Source organism: Leptopilina boulardi, unplaced genomic scaffold (assembly GCF_019393585.1).
Source record: "Leptopilina boulardi isolate dan_hultmark-lab unplaced genomic scaffold, ZJU_Lbou_2.1 LbouV2_273, whole genome shotgun sequence".
NCBI lineage: Eukaryota > Metazoa > Arthropoda > Insecta > Hymenoptera > Figitidae > Leptopilina > Leptopilina boulardi.
In genome coordinates, this window is record NW_026137833.1 from 2,001,290 (window position 1) to 2,018,263 (window position 16,974).

The window sequence follows — 16,974 nt, forward strand, 5'->3', positions numbered from 1 at the left end:
TATAATTTTAATTAATGTTTTATACAAATGGTAATTAGCTTGTTATCTCTGTTTTGAATTTAATTATTAATAACACTCAGGACTCCAGATTAGACAAAAAGAAAATAATTAATTAACCCCTTGAATGGAAAATATCTTTTCAAAACAGTACAAGCACGGTTTTCTTTAACTACCAATTATAGACGGCGATGAGGAAAAGGTAAGAATAAAGATAATCATTATTTATGAAAAGTTGAAAATAAATAAATAATTGTTAATAATTAATTTAATTACATTTAATATTGAATAATTTTTATGGAGACCCAATTTGAATAGTCGTGGGACTGTGATTAATTAAAAAATATAATAAAATTTCATGCGTCCTAATTTTTTTAGTCTATCAGCTTCTTGTGGATTAATGATTACAACGGGGAGTTTTATTCCTTATCGATTTGGATTTAGGATCTTCGCAGAACGCGGTTAGCCAGAAAAGAGGAATTCTTTCTTTTCTTCTTCAAGCAGTACCTTCGCATCTTCTACCTAGTGTAACGCGGCATTTCGTCGCGTTCAAGTGACCTAAAAATAATAAATTTAAATAGATTTTGTAAATAAACGACACCAGGGTGGGAACCAGCCATAATGGCTGTAAAATGTTAACTTATAAAAATTGTCTTCTTTTGATTGGGATCTGACATTCGTACACATACCATCTGGTGTTGAAAAATGTAACTAGTTTTGGTTAACTGTTTGTGTCACTTGTAATTGTAGTTCCGCTGTCATTGTTAATTATTTTATCATTATGAATGAAGTTACATTTTTACCGCGTGAGAAATCTTCCTGCAGAATTAAGTGTTCTGTGAGAGGCTGTGGCAGTACTGTAGCGAAAAATTTAAGCGTAATTTTCCATAAATTTCCGAAACCAAAACCAAAATTACACGATTTACACCACACTTTATAATGTGCCCGGCTTGCAAAACGCGTTCACCTTCAATAAATTTTCGTTTAGCAGGATTTGTACCTGCCCATGCGCAAATACTGTCCATAGAAATGAACATTTTCTGCATCCCATGTTATTCCCATGTAAATTCACTAAAAGTGTTACCCAATTTACGCCATATTGCTTTAGGCCCCGCCCCCATGTCAGATCCCACTTCATTTTGTTTAAATAATAAATTCATTCAATTCAACCCAACTTGCCAAAATCATCAGATTAATAGTCGACTTGTAAAACATAAATTTAATTCTGATTTGTCCTTTCGTTCTGTTATGAAAACTCTCGTGAGGCATTGAGGCTTCTCGCCGGGTCACTAATACGTTAAGGACATCACTATTATCATTGAAATTAGAAGTCACCAAGGGAAGAGCTATATATTTGGATGAGAGTCCCGAATCTACTTTACCGACGGTCGCACATCGATCGTGGATAAATACTATATTGAAAATTAATTAATCTGCATGACACCGAGAAGAGAGGCCGCTGTTTAGCGACGCTTTTGAGTTTGACTCGTCAGCCATTTTACTGTTATTCTCATCCTGGTGTCAGTTCAGTGTGGTTGTGTTTTTTCCCTATTCTGTCTTTTTTTGTGATAGTAAATTTAAAAATGTAAATTCCCCACATTAATTAGATGAGTCGTGGTCCTTCCCAGTCGATCTCATTATTTATTAAAAATTAGCCAAATAAATATATTAAATATAAAGTCTTGTTAAATCGGCCTTCTGCCACTCTTAATAATTTAACCTTTCAAAATTGAAGTGAATATTAATAAATAGTGTTATTGTTAAATTCTGTCTCATTAATGATGTTTCTCTTTATCCTTCCCTCTCCGTGGTCTATTGTTGCTGTTAAGTAATAATGGAATTTCTGAGCTGGTTTAGTTTTTCCTAATTAGTTTTATAAAATTACTTTTCTGGTTATTTAACTAATTTTTTTGGTTTAGTTATTTTTCATAAAATAACTTGGCGTCTTGGCATAAGTAATAATAATTAAAAAAATCCAGCTAACGTTGATTGTCTTGAAAATATAATAATAAAAATTCTTAATTTAAAATAAAAATCAATAAATAAATTAAATTCAACGTTACACTAGGTAAGGAAATTCAAATCTTGGATGTTAAATGTGACCTTTAGATCGACTGACTAAACCTCACCCATACCTCCAATTGACATGTAACATTCCCAATTAAATCTTCCTTGTTGGAGTCGCCTTCGATTTTAATCAGGAAGTCTTCCATTTTTGTAGCTCTTGTAGTTACCGCTTTTTTGTGTCTGATGTTTGGATTAACCACCTTGTGAAGTTTACCCAGAACGGCAGCATATAATCATCCCTAAACGACTTATATAGCTATCGTTTCGATTCACTTGTAATCTTCTTCCCCTTAACTGGACATCGTGGCTTCGGTGCCTCCGAAGCCTACTTTTTTGGAGGTGGTTCCTCTTTGTTGTTGCTCTTGCTTTGCAGTCACCACCTTTTCTGTCTGATGTTTGGATTAACCACCTTACGAAGCTTACCCAGAATGTCAGCATACGATCATCCCTGATCCACTCAGATGATTATCGTCTTGATCCTTTATTGTCACCTTCATCTCCTTAACAGAACGTTGTGGCTCCTCGATCCTGGCTAGCATTGTTGCTTTCTCCGTTTTCAACTTCACGCGGCTTTCGCACTCTTCGTTTATTTTTGTTCCTTTATCGTTTTGTTACTTTCCTGTAATAGGAATTCCATTGTACCTGTATGATGTCAGTTCAGTTCCCCTCATTTCTTGTCTTCTTTTGGTTTTTTTGTCTGTAACCCCAAGAATCATTAACAAGCAATATTCTGGTGCTTTGACCTTTTTTGGACATTCTGGTTTGCATTCAAGATTACCAAATGATCTTTGTCATCAACTCCTAAAGTATCTTCAACAACTAGTGACAATTGCTAAGTTAACTGACGAGAGTAAATTTTTCTCTGCTTATAGTATATACACGGAAAAAAATAGTTTGTGAAACTTTTGTAAACTAGTTGTTTACATTTGGAATAATAATTCTGTATAAAAATCTTCAATTAATATTAAATTAATGGTGAACGAAATTAATTTTATTCACCCTAATGAACCTCGTTAACCAAAGCTTAAGATTAATCAACTTTAGATGTAGTAGATATATCTACTAAACGTAGTTTAAATAAATTATTCAGTTTTCAAATATTTATTTTTGTTCACTGGGCCTTTGAAATAATAATAATAATTAGTAATAATAATTTTTAACACTTTTCATTATTTTACAACGCTTTAAAAAGTAGTTATATTTTCTTCTGAAATACGTGTTTTATATTCTTTTGAAACTTAAACTAAAACTACTGTAAAATCCCCATGTGAAGAATAGACTGACTGGTTTAAATGACAATTATTGTGGACTCTCTTTTTCTCTTTCAAGAAAAAGTCAATTAGTTCGGCCAACATAAATGGTCCAAGAAGAGAGTAATTTTTTCGCCTCATGAACTCATGAGAAAATTCCACAAAATCTGATAAAAAATGAAGCAAGCTTACTTTTTTAATTTCATAATAATAATGGTCAATTTTGGAAAATGTGTGTCTTAATCGAAAGTGAAAGATATATATACAAGCTTTTCAAAAATGATGCCATCAATTTGATAAAAACTTTTTATTCTTAATTATTATAGAATTTTAAAATAATACAAAATTTCATTTTGAAAAGAATTATTTAAAAATGAAATTTTTTTTATTTAATTTATATCCGTATAGTTTATTTGCATGTTTGCTGTATTGATTAGTTCATGTTATTGATGATTCTAGGGCAAATTGTGAAACAGTGTGTGCCAAATTAACGATGTAAAATTTTAATAAAATTTATTCAAATTAAATTCAAATCAATCAATTAAAGTTAATGGTTACGTTGCATATAATGACATATTTTATAATAAATAAAAATTTCCGTGTTGTAAAATTAAAAAAAAAAAAAATTGACAATGAATATTTTGTATTATTAAACGAATAAACCATGTCAGAAACTTGTTCAATAGAAAAGCAGTGTGAATCATAATTTTTTTTTTTTAATTACTCTTTTCATTTTATAATCATGTTTCTGTGTAAACTAATTCAATGAATTTAGTAGTTTTGAACACGTGCAGCACGATATAGACTGCGTTTTACTGTTTTACACTTTAATTAGGTGCAGCAGTCGGAAGAACGATATGAAGCAACAGAAACATTTACAAAAGGACTAATGCGCGACATTATTTCGACGACAGGCAGAATTACAGTGTAAAAGGGTGTGTATTTTCCACCAGGTGCTAAACATCTGTAATTACACATAAATTGTGGCTTTGGGAATAATTTTCAAGAGGTCAAATTCATGTATATTTATTAGAGCTATCAAATCAATAATTTTATTCTATTTTCATAATAAATGGTAATTTACAGATTTACATATTTTTGATTTTGTATATTTTTTTTTTAAATTCATTTTTATTAATTTATTAATTTGTTATAAAAAAACTAACGCCGTCGCTAATGCAGAATTTTTTTTCAAAATAACATATAAATTTAAGGTAAATTATAAACATAAAGTCAAAATTAAATTGGAGGTCTAGATAAAGAGACAAATAGAACCTTAAAATTTAATAAAACTAAGAGTAGACGATACTGTTAAAATCAAATGTCAATATTTTTTCATAAAAAAAAGTAAAATTACAAAATTTTTAATAACATTTATATAATTTCAAAACGAATATTAATATTTAAATAACAAAAATGAGGAGTATACATTTAATTTCAATGGAATTTTCCAAAATTCAATATTATTTATACAGATATTTAATAAATAAAGTAATAATTAATGTAGTAAGTAAACATTATGCCATAATTAAATTGTCGTGTTTGGTGAGCAGTTACGTAAAAAAATATTTGTTATATGTCAATGAAATAAATACATACAAGCTGTGTAAATTGAAAATTATTTACACAGAAGAAGAGAGATATAGCTTTACAGAAGGATTTTCTACAAACCACTTGATAACTGACAATTATAAAATTTTTCATTCAAAAAGTGATTATTGATGCAGAACTATCAAAAGTGGTCTTAATTACAACTATAAGTGGCTATTTTAACAAGTGATTCTTAATTATATCCCATGTTTCCATTTATATTCAATTGTACAAAATTAATTTGAATATAATGAAAATCATGGGTCAGTGATTTCAATTTTATCATAGTATGCAAAATATAATTTACATCATTTTGTTTCCTTTATACAATAAAATATAAATCAAATATTGTAGTATTAATAAATTTTATAATTGAGTAATTTAATGAAAATTACTAAACCAATATCAGTATATCATGATGGAATTTTGAAGAATAAATAATAATAAATAATTAATCCAACTTTTTAACTTTCCTGCAGTACTGTCGTTCTCTTTAGAAATGGAAACATTTATTTTCAAGTCATTAATTACATATTTCTCGAAAAATAAAATCATGAATCTAATTTGAAAATTAAAGGGAAGTAAATTTTATTCAAATAAATTATATCTTCTTTTTTGTTCATTGTAAAATCATAAATATTTATATATATATAACATTTCTGAAAAATAACATTTTTTATAGTTTGGTTCACGGTCCAATATAACAACATTATCCCAATCAAACTCATGATTTAATTCTGATCGATATAATCCTACTACTGATTGCGTAGATGTTTTATTCTTATTATTTTTATGCTCGTTTATACCTGTTTTTAATGAATTTGGATTCTCGAATATAATTCGCAGGACAGTTTTTACAATTGAATTTATACACTATATTTCGTTTCATTTCACTTATTTATTGGATCCTTTGCTAATTTTAAAAGTAATTAAAATTTAATTTTGTTTTAATTTAAAAGTTTATTAACAATAGCAACAGTGTGAATGTTATATATTTTTAGAATTTTAGACAATCTAATGAAATCTGGATTATTTTAAGGTAAACTAACTTTAGGAATTTGTTTATATAAGAAAGTTGGTGATATTATAATATTATTATATGATATAAATTTTTTCAACAGTTATGATAGTAGACTACAATTTAATTATGACTTGGAAGAAAATAATACCATTAGCTTTCTTGATGTTTCATTAATTAAACAGAACAACTATTTAATAACTGGTATAAAAAACCTACCTTCTTAGGACGTTTATTTAATTATGAATCTCTATATCCTTTCAATCAAATAATTGTAATTATTTATAATAGACGAATTATCAGGAGGGAAATGATCATTTCCCTAAGTAGTGAAAGAAATGGGTAAAAGAAAGCAAAATATCCTTATAGTCTTAGATCCGTAATAGAAATATGTATCCTCATCTGTTATTTGATAATGACAAAGATTATATGTTAGATAATATATATACATTTGTAAATCGCACGCAGGTTGCTTAACACGTGCAGAAATTTGAGTTAGATTTTAATAGGGACCTCGCTGTGCGCCCCTTTTGCCAGATGGGTTCCGGAAGGGAAACTCTAGGCGGGACCCGGCATTTTTCGTCACGATCAACGCCAACGAGGAATGTTGGTAAGGATCTAACAGAGATATCCCTGCGATTTCCCTACCAGAAGTAAAGAGTTCTTGCTAGAACCCTATTAGTTCCCTTTAATCGATTATTATTAAATAAAAATTAATATAATAAAATTAATAAATATTTAATAAATCCAAAAAACATATTTATATAAAGATCCAACGTCCTTTCTTCAGTGTGTGTTTTTGAAATTGTAGAGTTAAAAACGCCCGTTATGCTATTTATTATAGCCGTGAAGTTAAATTGAACTTCCTAACCTCCAAATAGTGCTAACACAAATTTTAACCAGAATTATAAATAAAAAAATTAGAAATTATAATATTACCTGAAGAAATTGGAATAATCATAGTAAAAATTAAAAATTTGCAATAATGATATTAACATATAGACAAAATTTGAGGTTAGAAAACCAATCAATATATTTTTTACCTTTAATATTCTAAGTACATATTTCATGTTTGTTGGCTTAATATTAAATATTCTTAAATTGATAATATAATGTTAATATTTACCTTCTGATAAAGAAGATGAGTGATTTGAGTCATCTAAATTGTCAATATCCATACCTTGCTCTTGAACATATTGCATTCTATTTAATTCAGCGCGTATGGATTTCACCTCACGATATTGTTTGCTACGCATTCGCAATTGCTTTTTTTTCCTCTCATTATTTTCCATTATTAATTAACAAAAGAACAATAAAATTCAGGTTCACACAAAATGACATGTGCACTTGCACCATTCATGTCATCATTCTCGACGATGGAACATCGATATATTGAAAACTTCGATACATCGATTTCGATATTATCGATTTAAATTTAAATATTATTTTTAAATTAAATAAAAAGTAAAACTATATATAATAATGTAATTTATTAATAATATTATTTTGATTTTATCACTCGGTGGTATTTAATAATAAATTTAATTTATTTAATAATTTTATTATTATAATTTATTATTATTAATATTTATTCTTTTTATTATTATTTCTAAAACGAACATTTTAAAAATATTTGTGTCCCTTATTGAACATAATTAAATTCATATTTTAAATAAAGAAAACATCGAAAAATAATCTAAGTCCGATTCGAGGTATTTCTGGCTAGAATTTAGTAAGGGCTTAATCAGATTTTTCTAGTTTGAATTGCCTTTCTAGAATTCAAACGGGATCTCAGCAGATATTTCTAGTCTGAATTTCTCACAAGAATCTAATCAGGTTCGAGTACGATATTTTAGGCTAGATTTTCTAGCGCGGTTCTAGTCGGAATCCATTATCACGTTGGGAAGCTTAGGGACATTTCTACACGGGAAGTAAATCCCTGTCTAAATCTGACGTTACTACTCTTCCATTTGTGTATCTATATAAGAAATTTTAATTGTTTTCGATTAATCTAATCTAATTGAAACCAAATTTCATTTTCAAAATTTATAAAATTATTATTCATGTTTATTTTTAGAAAAAGACATGACTAAATATAATTAATTTTCAAAAATCTAACTGTAGAATTGATATTAATATTAATCATATTATACTAATACATTGATAAATATTAGTTATAATACAAAAAAAAATAATACAGATTTTCAATGAAGTGTTTACAAGAGACTTCACTCAACTATAATATAGCAATCGTTAGCATTTTAAGTGCAATTCTGCACAGTGGAATAATAACGATGAGAGGGAGACGCCCATAAATGGTCACTCATCTCATCAGGGATTTAACGTTTTATTACAATATCTGTAAAGGTCGACACTGTCAAGAGTGCACTTTGTCTGAGGTTAATGTGGAGCAAGATCACACCGATGAGAATTTTGCGGCGAATGGTAGTGACGCGAACATTATAATCACGACGATCCATATCCATAAGCTCATTCGCGAGCGTAGGAATATCCTCTACACACATATGCATCCATTTAAAGTAATTCTCATGTAAAACTTCAAGGAAGACGACTCATCTAAATTAAGATTCATTTATCTCTTTATTTCCAACTACTTAAAAATTATACTAGAAAAATAAAATTACATATGTGCTCGATTTATTATTTTTCATATATATAGTTCCCATATTTTGCAAATTCAATAACATATAAAATCGTAAATAAAAAAAAACAAATAGTATAATTAATTAAATGTATCATAAAAATTAAAAAATTTTCAATGAGATCATGATTTTGTAATTTTAATTAGATATATAATTTTGAATAATTAACGCTTAACTATTCAAAATTATCGTTAAAAATTTGTCACTGGCCGTTACAAGAATTACTTAATTTTATTAATATTTATTTATATTTCTAGCTTTTTGTTAATAAAAAAACACGATTTTGTTTACAAATTTGTTATTTATTAACACAAATATTTTTTTTCCAATATCAGATGAATTCACTGGCATACAGAATAGTAATCAATTTGATTTTTGTTTGTTTCAGATCACACCAACGACTGTTATCACCTGCGCCAGACATATACCTCAATTGGGTGCAAGCAAGTTTGCAATAGAGAACATCACGGCCAAACTCGGACAATAGAGAGCAGCAGCACTGTAAGATTTTAAAGCGTTAAATTTCAAATCGGATTTGTTGCATGATATTAAATAAACAAATATAAAATGTTTTTGTTCATTTAAAAGACGAATAAAATCATAAAATAAAAAATAGTGATTATAATAAAATGTGAATAACTATTTAAAAATTTCAGGAGATTGACTGGTACGATCAGTTGTTGTCTGTTATTGTCAGTCATTATTCAGCCAGCGTTGTAAATGGAAAGTGTCAGAAGTTAAAAAAAGTTATATAAGGCTCAAAATTTCTTAAATGAGCCACTAATTTTTCGATGGCGAGATTTTTATATATCATATTTTATAGTATTTTCGAATCAAAATAAGATTATAAAGTTGCTTGGCAAAATTTTAATTTTTTTAAGAGTTATTGTTTAAACAATTTTTAAGCATCCAATTAGTAAAAAAAGCTTTTTTACGGTTCTACTTAATGAATCTTGTAAAAATTTGGTATGAGTAATCACGGTGCGCCAGAAGGTGGTTTAAATAAAAATGAATTGGCACTTAAAAATTCTTTTTGATTATGATTCTTAGATGAATAACAAACATTTCTCAATAGTTTTGAAAGTCAGTTTACGTGCCCGATTTAAATAAAATTTATTTAATCTAATAAATACTGTAATAAATAATAAAATATTTACTTATTTTCAATTTTACATATAAATAATTATATTGCTGTAGTGTTTGTGTCCAATTTTAAAAAATTAAATTATAATGTTAAAAGAACGACTTTAAGAGTGACAAAATTTATTTAAGAGAGTCGAATGGTCTCTGAAATTTTTTGACAAGAAGAGACCTTTAATTATCGCTCTATAAAAACGGCACTAAACGTGAAAATGATAAACATTGATTTTAAAATACTTTCTTCTCGAAAGACGGACACTTTTTACAAAAGCAGCTAGAGATCCTTATCTTATATAAATTTGCTAAATCCTAAAGGTTAGACGAATCCATAAAAAAACACGAATGCAAAACGAAAAGTGATATAATGACAGGTACATTACCTCCTGCCGCCGTCAGATGGCAGCAGCATGCAGGGCGCACAAAGTCGCAGCTGTTATTAGATTACTTTTCTACTTTTTGTTTTGCAACCATGTTTTTCTATGGATTCGTACAGTCTTTTGGATTTAGGAAATTTATAAGATGAGGATTTTGGCTGATTTTATTAAAAGTGTTCGTGTTTCGAGAAAAAAGTATTTTAAAATCAATATTATTTCACGTTCAGAGCGATAATTAAAGGTCTCTTCATTACATACATATAGGTTTTTAATAAAACCTAACATTACTTCGTACTTAAACTGCGATTTTCAAAAAACATTATTAACTACCAGAATATATTTCTAGGTAAATACGTTAAAATTTCTCGCCCTTGTTGACGGAATAATCGCCTTTTCTAAAAAGTTTCGCTAGTTTTAAGAAGGAAGAAAAATTTTTTCAACTTTAACATTAAATAAATAATTGAAAATTATTTTTTTTTTAAATCAAATCAAAGACTTTATGCAGAATTTTATGATCTTTAAAACAAGACCAAGAACGTCAAAATCGGTTGAAATTTGTAGGCTCTATGTTATTTTGTCCACAGCCGAGTTTTTCGTCCCACTGTGGGGGCTTAGCACGTAGTTGGCGGAGCGCGATCACAAATATATTAATAACTTTTGAGCTAATGCAATATACTTTTCTTTTTTTTCAAATACTCGTGATAAAATAGGGAATCATAATTGACAAGAAAAAATACGAAATTAGTCGCAGAAGTTTATTTTATTTTAATTTATTTATAACAATTGTTGCTATTTTAAACAAATTATGGACAAAATCAAACCAATTTTTTTTCTTTGAAAGCATGATTCTTGTATATTACTCATAACGAATTTTTGCAAAATTCATCAAGTAGAACAGTAAAAAATTTTTTTTTACTAATTGGATGCTTAAAAATTGTTTAAACAATAACTCTTAAAAAAATTAAAATTTTGCCAAACAACTTTAGGATCTTATTTTGATTTGAAAATACTATAAAATATGATATATAAAAATCTCGCCATCGAAAAATTATTGGCTCATTTTAGAATATACCTAAATCCGTAGTCAAAAGATAGGTATATTAATTTTAACATGTTGCACTCGGAACCATATAGTGTTTTTGAAATTATATCCAGAATAATATTTCTAGAAGATAAAATTATTTTTATTGAAATCCAAGAAAAAAAGGAAAAGCAATTTTGATAGAAATTGAATTTGAAGTTGAATGCAATCAGTCAGTATTGCCGATTCATGATAAAATTCATTTTAGATCATCTTCTGACGATTCAGCGTATCTTTTACTTTATATGAATGTGAGTGTTTCTGTTTTTCTATTTCTCAAGTAAAAATAAAAATTATCAATACCAGACGATATATATATATATAGTGAAAAATTTATATTCACGTGGATGTAAATAATGTCACCTTGTCTCATCTAAATAATCAGTTTCCTCGAGTCTGCGGTCCTACATAAGGATCTAAGGTGTGGTGAATAATATTGTTCGGTCGGAGGTCACGAGGGACGAGTATATAACGTTAGTCTTCACACCTTAGATGATCAGTAGTGGGCTTAATATCGATACAACTCTAGTAACAATATCGCGACAATTAAACATCATATGAAGTCCACGATGTTGCTACTGGTGAGTGTATCAAGAATTTAAAGAGTGCTATTAGAAAATATCAAAATAGTAGAAAAAGAAATCTGAATTTCAAAATTTAAAATTTTTTTAAATTAATTATTTAATTCTAATAACAATTAAATCAAATATAAATTAGTGAAAAATGTTCCTAAATTATGTCAACTAAATTTCCTCATTTGTAATTCTAATTAATATCATCATTCCCATTTGTTAATTATATATTAATTTATAAAATAAATTTTTCCCACGTGAATTTGAAACGTCTCGGTAGTGTTATAAAGTGAAGATCTAGATTGAAAGTGATAAAAGAAAAAGGAAAAGTGATAATGCAAATATGGGTCCTTTTGGGTAGAATTCTATGTTAATTTATTGAATTAAGAAGCACTTGGAAGATCAAAGACCATATACGCAAAAGGTGAAGATATTGACACTTCTTTTTCGTTCCTAGTTCTCGGTTTCTCGCCAACATTTACTTTATTGGAAGCTCTATAAGTGTCATCGTTTTCACGACACCTCCAGCAAAAAAAAAAAAAAAAAAAAAAAAAAAATTCCACTTTCTTACGGAGAGAAAATATGGAAGACCTACATATTCTTAAGTAGGCGGTCGCGGCTGCATCTTTTATACATTTTTTTTTTTTTTTTTTGCTTCCAAAACGTTTTTCTCTGCCCAAGGTTAACAAACATGGAAAAGAAGCAATCTTCTCTTTTTTTTTTTAAAAAAAATAAACTTTTTCCCTTTTTAAATCGAGGCAAAAAAGAAACTTAAATTCCACTCTTTCATGAACGTGAAAACATCGACATCGAGAGCTTATTTAAAGGGGATGTTATACTATATAGGAAAACGTTTGAACGTATCCTCTTCATGTATATCAGGGATGTTATTTTAATCACTATAGAAATTCTGATGTGAAGCTTTCGTTTCTGTTTACCTTTCTCATCAGTTTTCAAATATATCATCGTACACTTTATCGAATTTATATATATTGTTTTAAAGCCACTTTTATTTATCAATTAAAAATTATTCTACTAAAAAGGATAAATTTTCAGTGTATATAATTTCATTAATTTATATTTTAATAAACCCAATTTTGCTAACCGATATTTGTTTTTCATTTATATTTATAATATACGGATTCTCAATAACTTTTCACTTTAAATATCATAGCCAATTTTATTTCAATAAAATCAGATAAAATCCACCAAAAACGTTATTTCCTAATTTTTATTAATTACTATTATTTATTTACTATTCATAACATAATGAAAAAATTATTTATTATATTTTTTATTTCTCCTAGAAATTTTTAATCGTAAATTGCAATTTACGCTAATCCCTTATATATACTTGTAAAAAAAAGTAAGAATCTCTTTTTTCAATTCTCTTTAATCCGGGTTTTTATTCCAAGTGAATTAAATTCGAATTTCATTTCTTTCCTAAATCCATATCAAATTCGATTCTGATAAATTCTTAATATAGTTTAATATTTTAATTCCACAAAATATGTAATTCATAATTATTATTATTATTATTATTAAAAATCAACAGATTAATTAATTTTATCCTTTACATACGAGAGATAATAAAATAGAATAAATTCTTCTGTCATATATGGCTAAAAATTCAATTTACCTCATTCAAAACAAATATTAAATATGCAACAGAACAAAATATTCTTTATTCAGGGAAAATCCTCGCATTTTGTGTAGAATTTTGTACTTTTTAATGCTGTACAGATAAAATATTTCTCTTTCATTTAAAAGAACTTTTTATTTTTCTTTTTTATTCAGTGATGTAAATGAAAATATAGAGATAAATTTTAATAATTTCTTTAAAATGTTATTGTATTTAAATTAATTGAAAAAAAATTGAAAAATTTATTGATTAATTTTTTTTTTAATTTAAATTATAATTTATTTCTGAGGATGTTTATCGTTAATAAACTAAATTAGTTTTTAAACTACATATTGGATTTTTAGATTATAAAAGTTGTCCCCAATATATGTACTTGAACATTAGCTATATTTTTGTCACCGAAGGTTTTTCTAAAAGCTTAAAGTTTGCAAGAAAGTAACATTTTAGACTTTGATGAATCATTGTAGGACTTAATAATTACTGTGATATTTTGGTTATTGAAACGATTCAATTGTCAACCTTTTTAGGCTATTTATTTAAAAAGTGAAATAACGTGGACATCACTCACTCAGAAAAAAGATATGTTTGAAACAAATGTACCATTTTTTTATATTTACCCAAATTTTGTTTGAACTAACCAAAAAGGTTAGTTCAAACAAAATTTGTTTAATTCAAATAAATATTTATTTGATCTAAATAACTGTTTGGTTTATTTTAATAAATTTTTTGAACAAAGAAAAAATTTGATTGAGCTAAATAAACGTTTGGTTTATGCAACCAAATGTTTGGTTAACTGTATATCAATGCATTTATTTTGTTGATTTAACCAAAATTTGGTTGCTTCAAATAAATTTTTTTCTGAGTGCTGCTATTATTAATATCCTTGAACGATTCAAATTTTTATTTTTACAACTATTATAAAAGATAAAAATTTTTTTATCCTATCGGTAAAAAGGTTATTGAAATTTTAACGATATAATAGTTTTTCCATAAAATTTTTGACTAGATTTTTTTGTTACAGCACGTTCTATCAAATATTGTATGTACTTTGATTTTGTCGAGTTGTGCCAGGTTATTAAATACCAATTTTTTTTATACCTAAATTTTTAATATTTTAATTGTTTATTAATCGAATTAATGTTGAAATTAATTCCGAAGATATTAAAAATTTCTTCTACAGAAATGACAACATAATTGACCACTGTTAAATAAGTGATATTCATCCATTCTACAGGTCTACAACCTGTTTACTATTTAATTCGTTTTATTTGTTGCACCTCATCATCGAACTCATATAATTTATCAATTTTGATAAATTTTGTCAACTTAGAACTTATTTATTGTCTTACAATTTACAATTGAAACCAGTAAACAAAGAAAAAAATTCTAAAAAATATTATGAAAAATCTGTAAAGTAATTTTTTCACATGTTCTGCTTGTTTTTTTTTATTGACATTGAGCAGTGGACGTTATCGGCTCTTTTGGCGGCTGCTCAGGCCAGTGTCTGGCCTTATCATGGATCAGTGGGATGGGTTCCAGCAACAGGTACATCATATGGATCTGCACCATCAGTCGCCTTGAGTGAAGCATATGCACAATCAAATGCCCATGCTCATGCTTCCAGTGTTGCTACAGGATCAAATAACATTTACACGCCAATTTACTATAAGGGACATGGTAGTCAATCAGCAATATCAAGTGCATCAGCTCATTCGTCCGCTGGTTCTGGTATATCTAGAGGTTGGTGTCAAAACATTATAGATAAAAGTAATGTGTAAATTAACGCAAAGTTTTTCTTAATACTTTATGACCTTTTGAAAGAAATTTCTACTGTCACAAAATCAAAAACTGGCGATGAGTATGTTGAGGAGCAATTGTGAATTAATATATAGAAGTTTTACTTAAATATGCAACATATATATGTATATCGATCCAGGAGAGGTACTTCTATTCACCCAAATAAATCTCGGTAATAACAGTGATAAACATTTATTAGAAAATAACAGATATAAGGAATATTATATAATAATATTATCTCATTAGGTTATAGACTACTCATTTATATGTCGAATGAAATACCATGTAACCACAAATAGAATATAACAGGCGAGAAAATTAACTTTTATAAAACTTACCGTGTTGATGAGTCTCTGACAAAATTTCGGCAACCTACCAGCGGCGTGGTTTCGTCGTCTGCTAGGCAATGCAATGCGCGCCATCTACAACTTGGCGGCGCGTTAATTCAAACTGAACAATGATAATAGTTAAAAAAAATAATTTTAAATCAATGTTTGTATTTTCTATTACAGGCTCTGCCTACGTAGCTGCTCCTTCAAGAGGACCAGTCACAATAGTTGGACCTTCGTCGTATCCAGTCTCAGTTATTGGATCCAATAGTGGTTCAGCTGTAGCAAATTCCATAGCTGGAGGTGGTTCAGCGGGTGCAACTGCAGTCATTGGACCAACATCAGTTCCAGTTTCAATAGTCGGTCCATCTTCTGGTCCAGTATATGTCACTGGCTCTGGTGATAGTTCAGCTAGTGCACATGCACACGCTACCTCTGGTTATGGTACAGCAGTATCTGGTGCATCCGTAGGACCAGTATCTATTGCTGGACCATCCACTGGAACTGTTTACGTTAAAGGTATAATTTTTTTTCAAACCTTAAAACCATATAACTGCAAAAGATTTTAAAAAATATGGATAATTTTTAGCTCCAGTTGCGCCTCCAGCAATAATTCGAGCACCAGTTGTAAGTCCTGTAATTGTAAGAAGTAGACCAGAACCTGTTGTATGGTGTCCGCCAGAAGTCACCGAATGGAAAGCTATTCCAAAACCAATTGCAATTTATCCCTCTCGTGTTGATCCGATTGTTGTAGCAGGACCATCAGCTGGTAGTGTTGCAATCACTGGTCCCACAGTGCCTTCTGCTATTATTTCTGGTCCCTCGGGAACAATTGCAACTTCCGGTGGTTCATCGTGGCCAGGAATCAAATATTGGTGAATAAAAAAAAAAAAAAATTGACAAATATTTCATCACAGAAACATAAACTTGAGGGAAAATATTGACGATAACGCTTATTTTATGTGTTCGAATCGAAATAGTATTTTTCATGTATAGATTTATATATATTAAATCATTATTCGTATTATTAAATCTTGTTCTTTTATTTCCCCAATTATTTGAAATTTTTGTAAAATTGTATTTGTATTCTTTACGTTACTATGAATTTGGTTAACTCAATCATAGATCATTATTCATATTATAATAAATACAGTTCTTTACGCAACTGTGTTTATTAATTAGCATGAATGAAATAAAGAGAACAAATGGGAAGAATAAAACAGTATCATATATTTTCATGCAATGATGGAAAATGCGAATATACAATGGATGTCATTTGCATAAATTGGAAATAATCGCAATACTAATTCTCTAATTATGACTTTTCCAAAATATTGATATTCAAGCAAGTTCCATTATCGTAAAAGTGATAAAGCTATTATTGACTAAATATACAATAACGTTATTTAATAACATTGTCAACCGTTAATTATTTTCGCTTATTATAAGCGAGT

At 28.2% G+C, this 16,974-nt stretch overlaps 1 protein-coding gene across 1 annotated transcript; it reads left to right on the top strand.

Moving 5' to 3' along the window:
* The first annotated feature begins 11,604 nt into the window (after positions 1 to 11,604).
* On the top strand, positions 11,605 to 16,552 carry LOC127281546 (sperm-associated antigen 8-like). Its single transcript, XM_051305272.1, has 4 exons — positions 11,605 to 11,761; positions 14,858 to 15,134; positions 15,704 to 16,039; positions 16,110 to 16,552. Exons 1-4 carry the CDS (start codon positions 11,738 to 11,740, stop codon positions 16,397 to 16,399), a joined length of 927 nt encoding a protein of 308 aa, XP_051161229.1. The 5' UTR covers positions 11,605 to 11,737; the 3' UTR covers positions 16,400 to 16,552.
* The last annotated feature ends 422 nt before the right edge of the window (positions 16,553 to 16,974 follow it).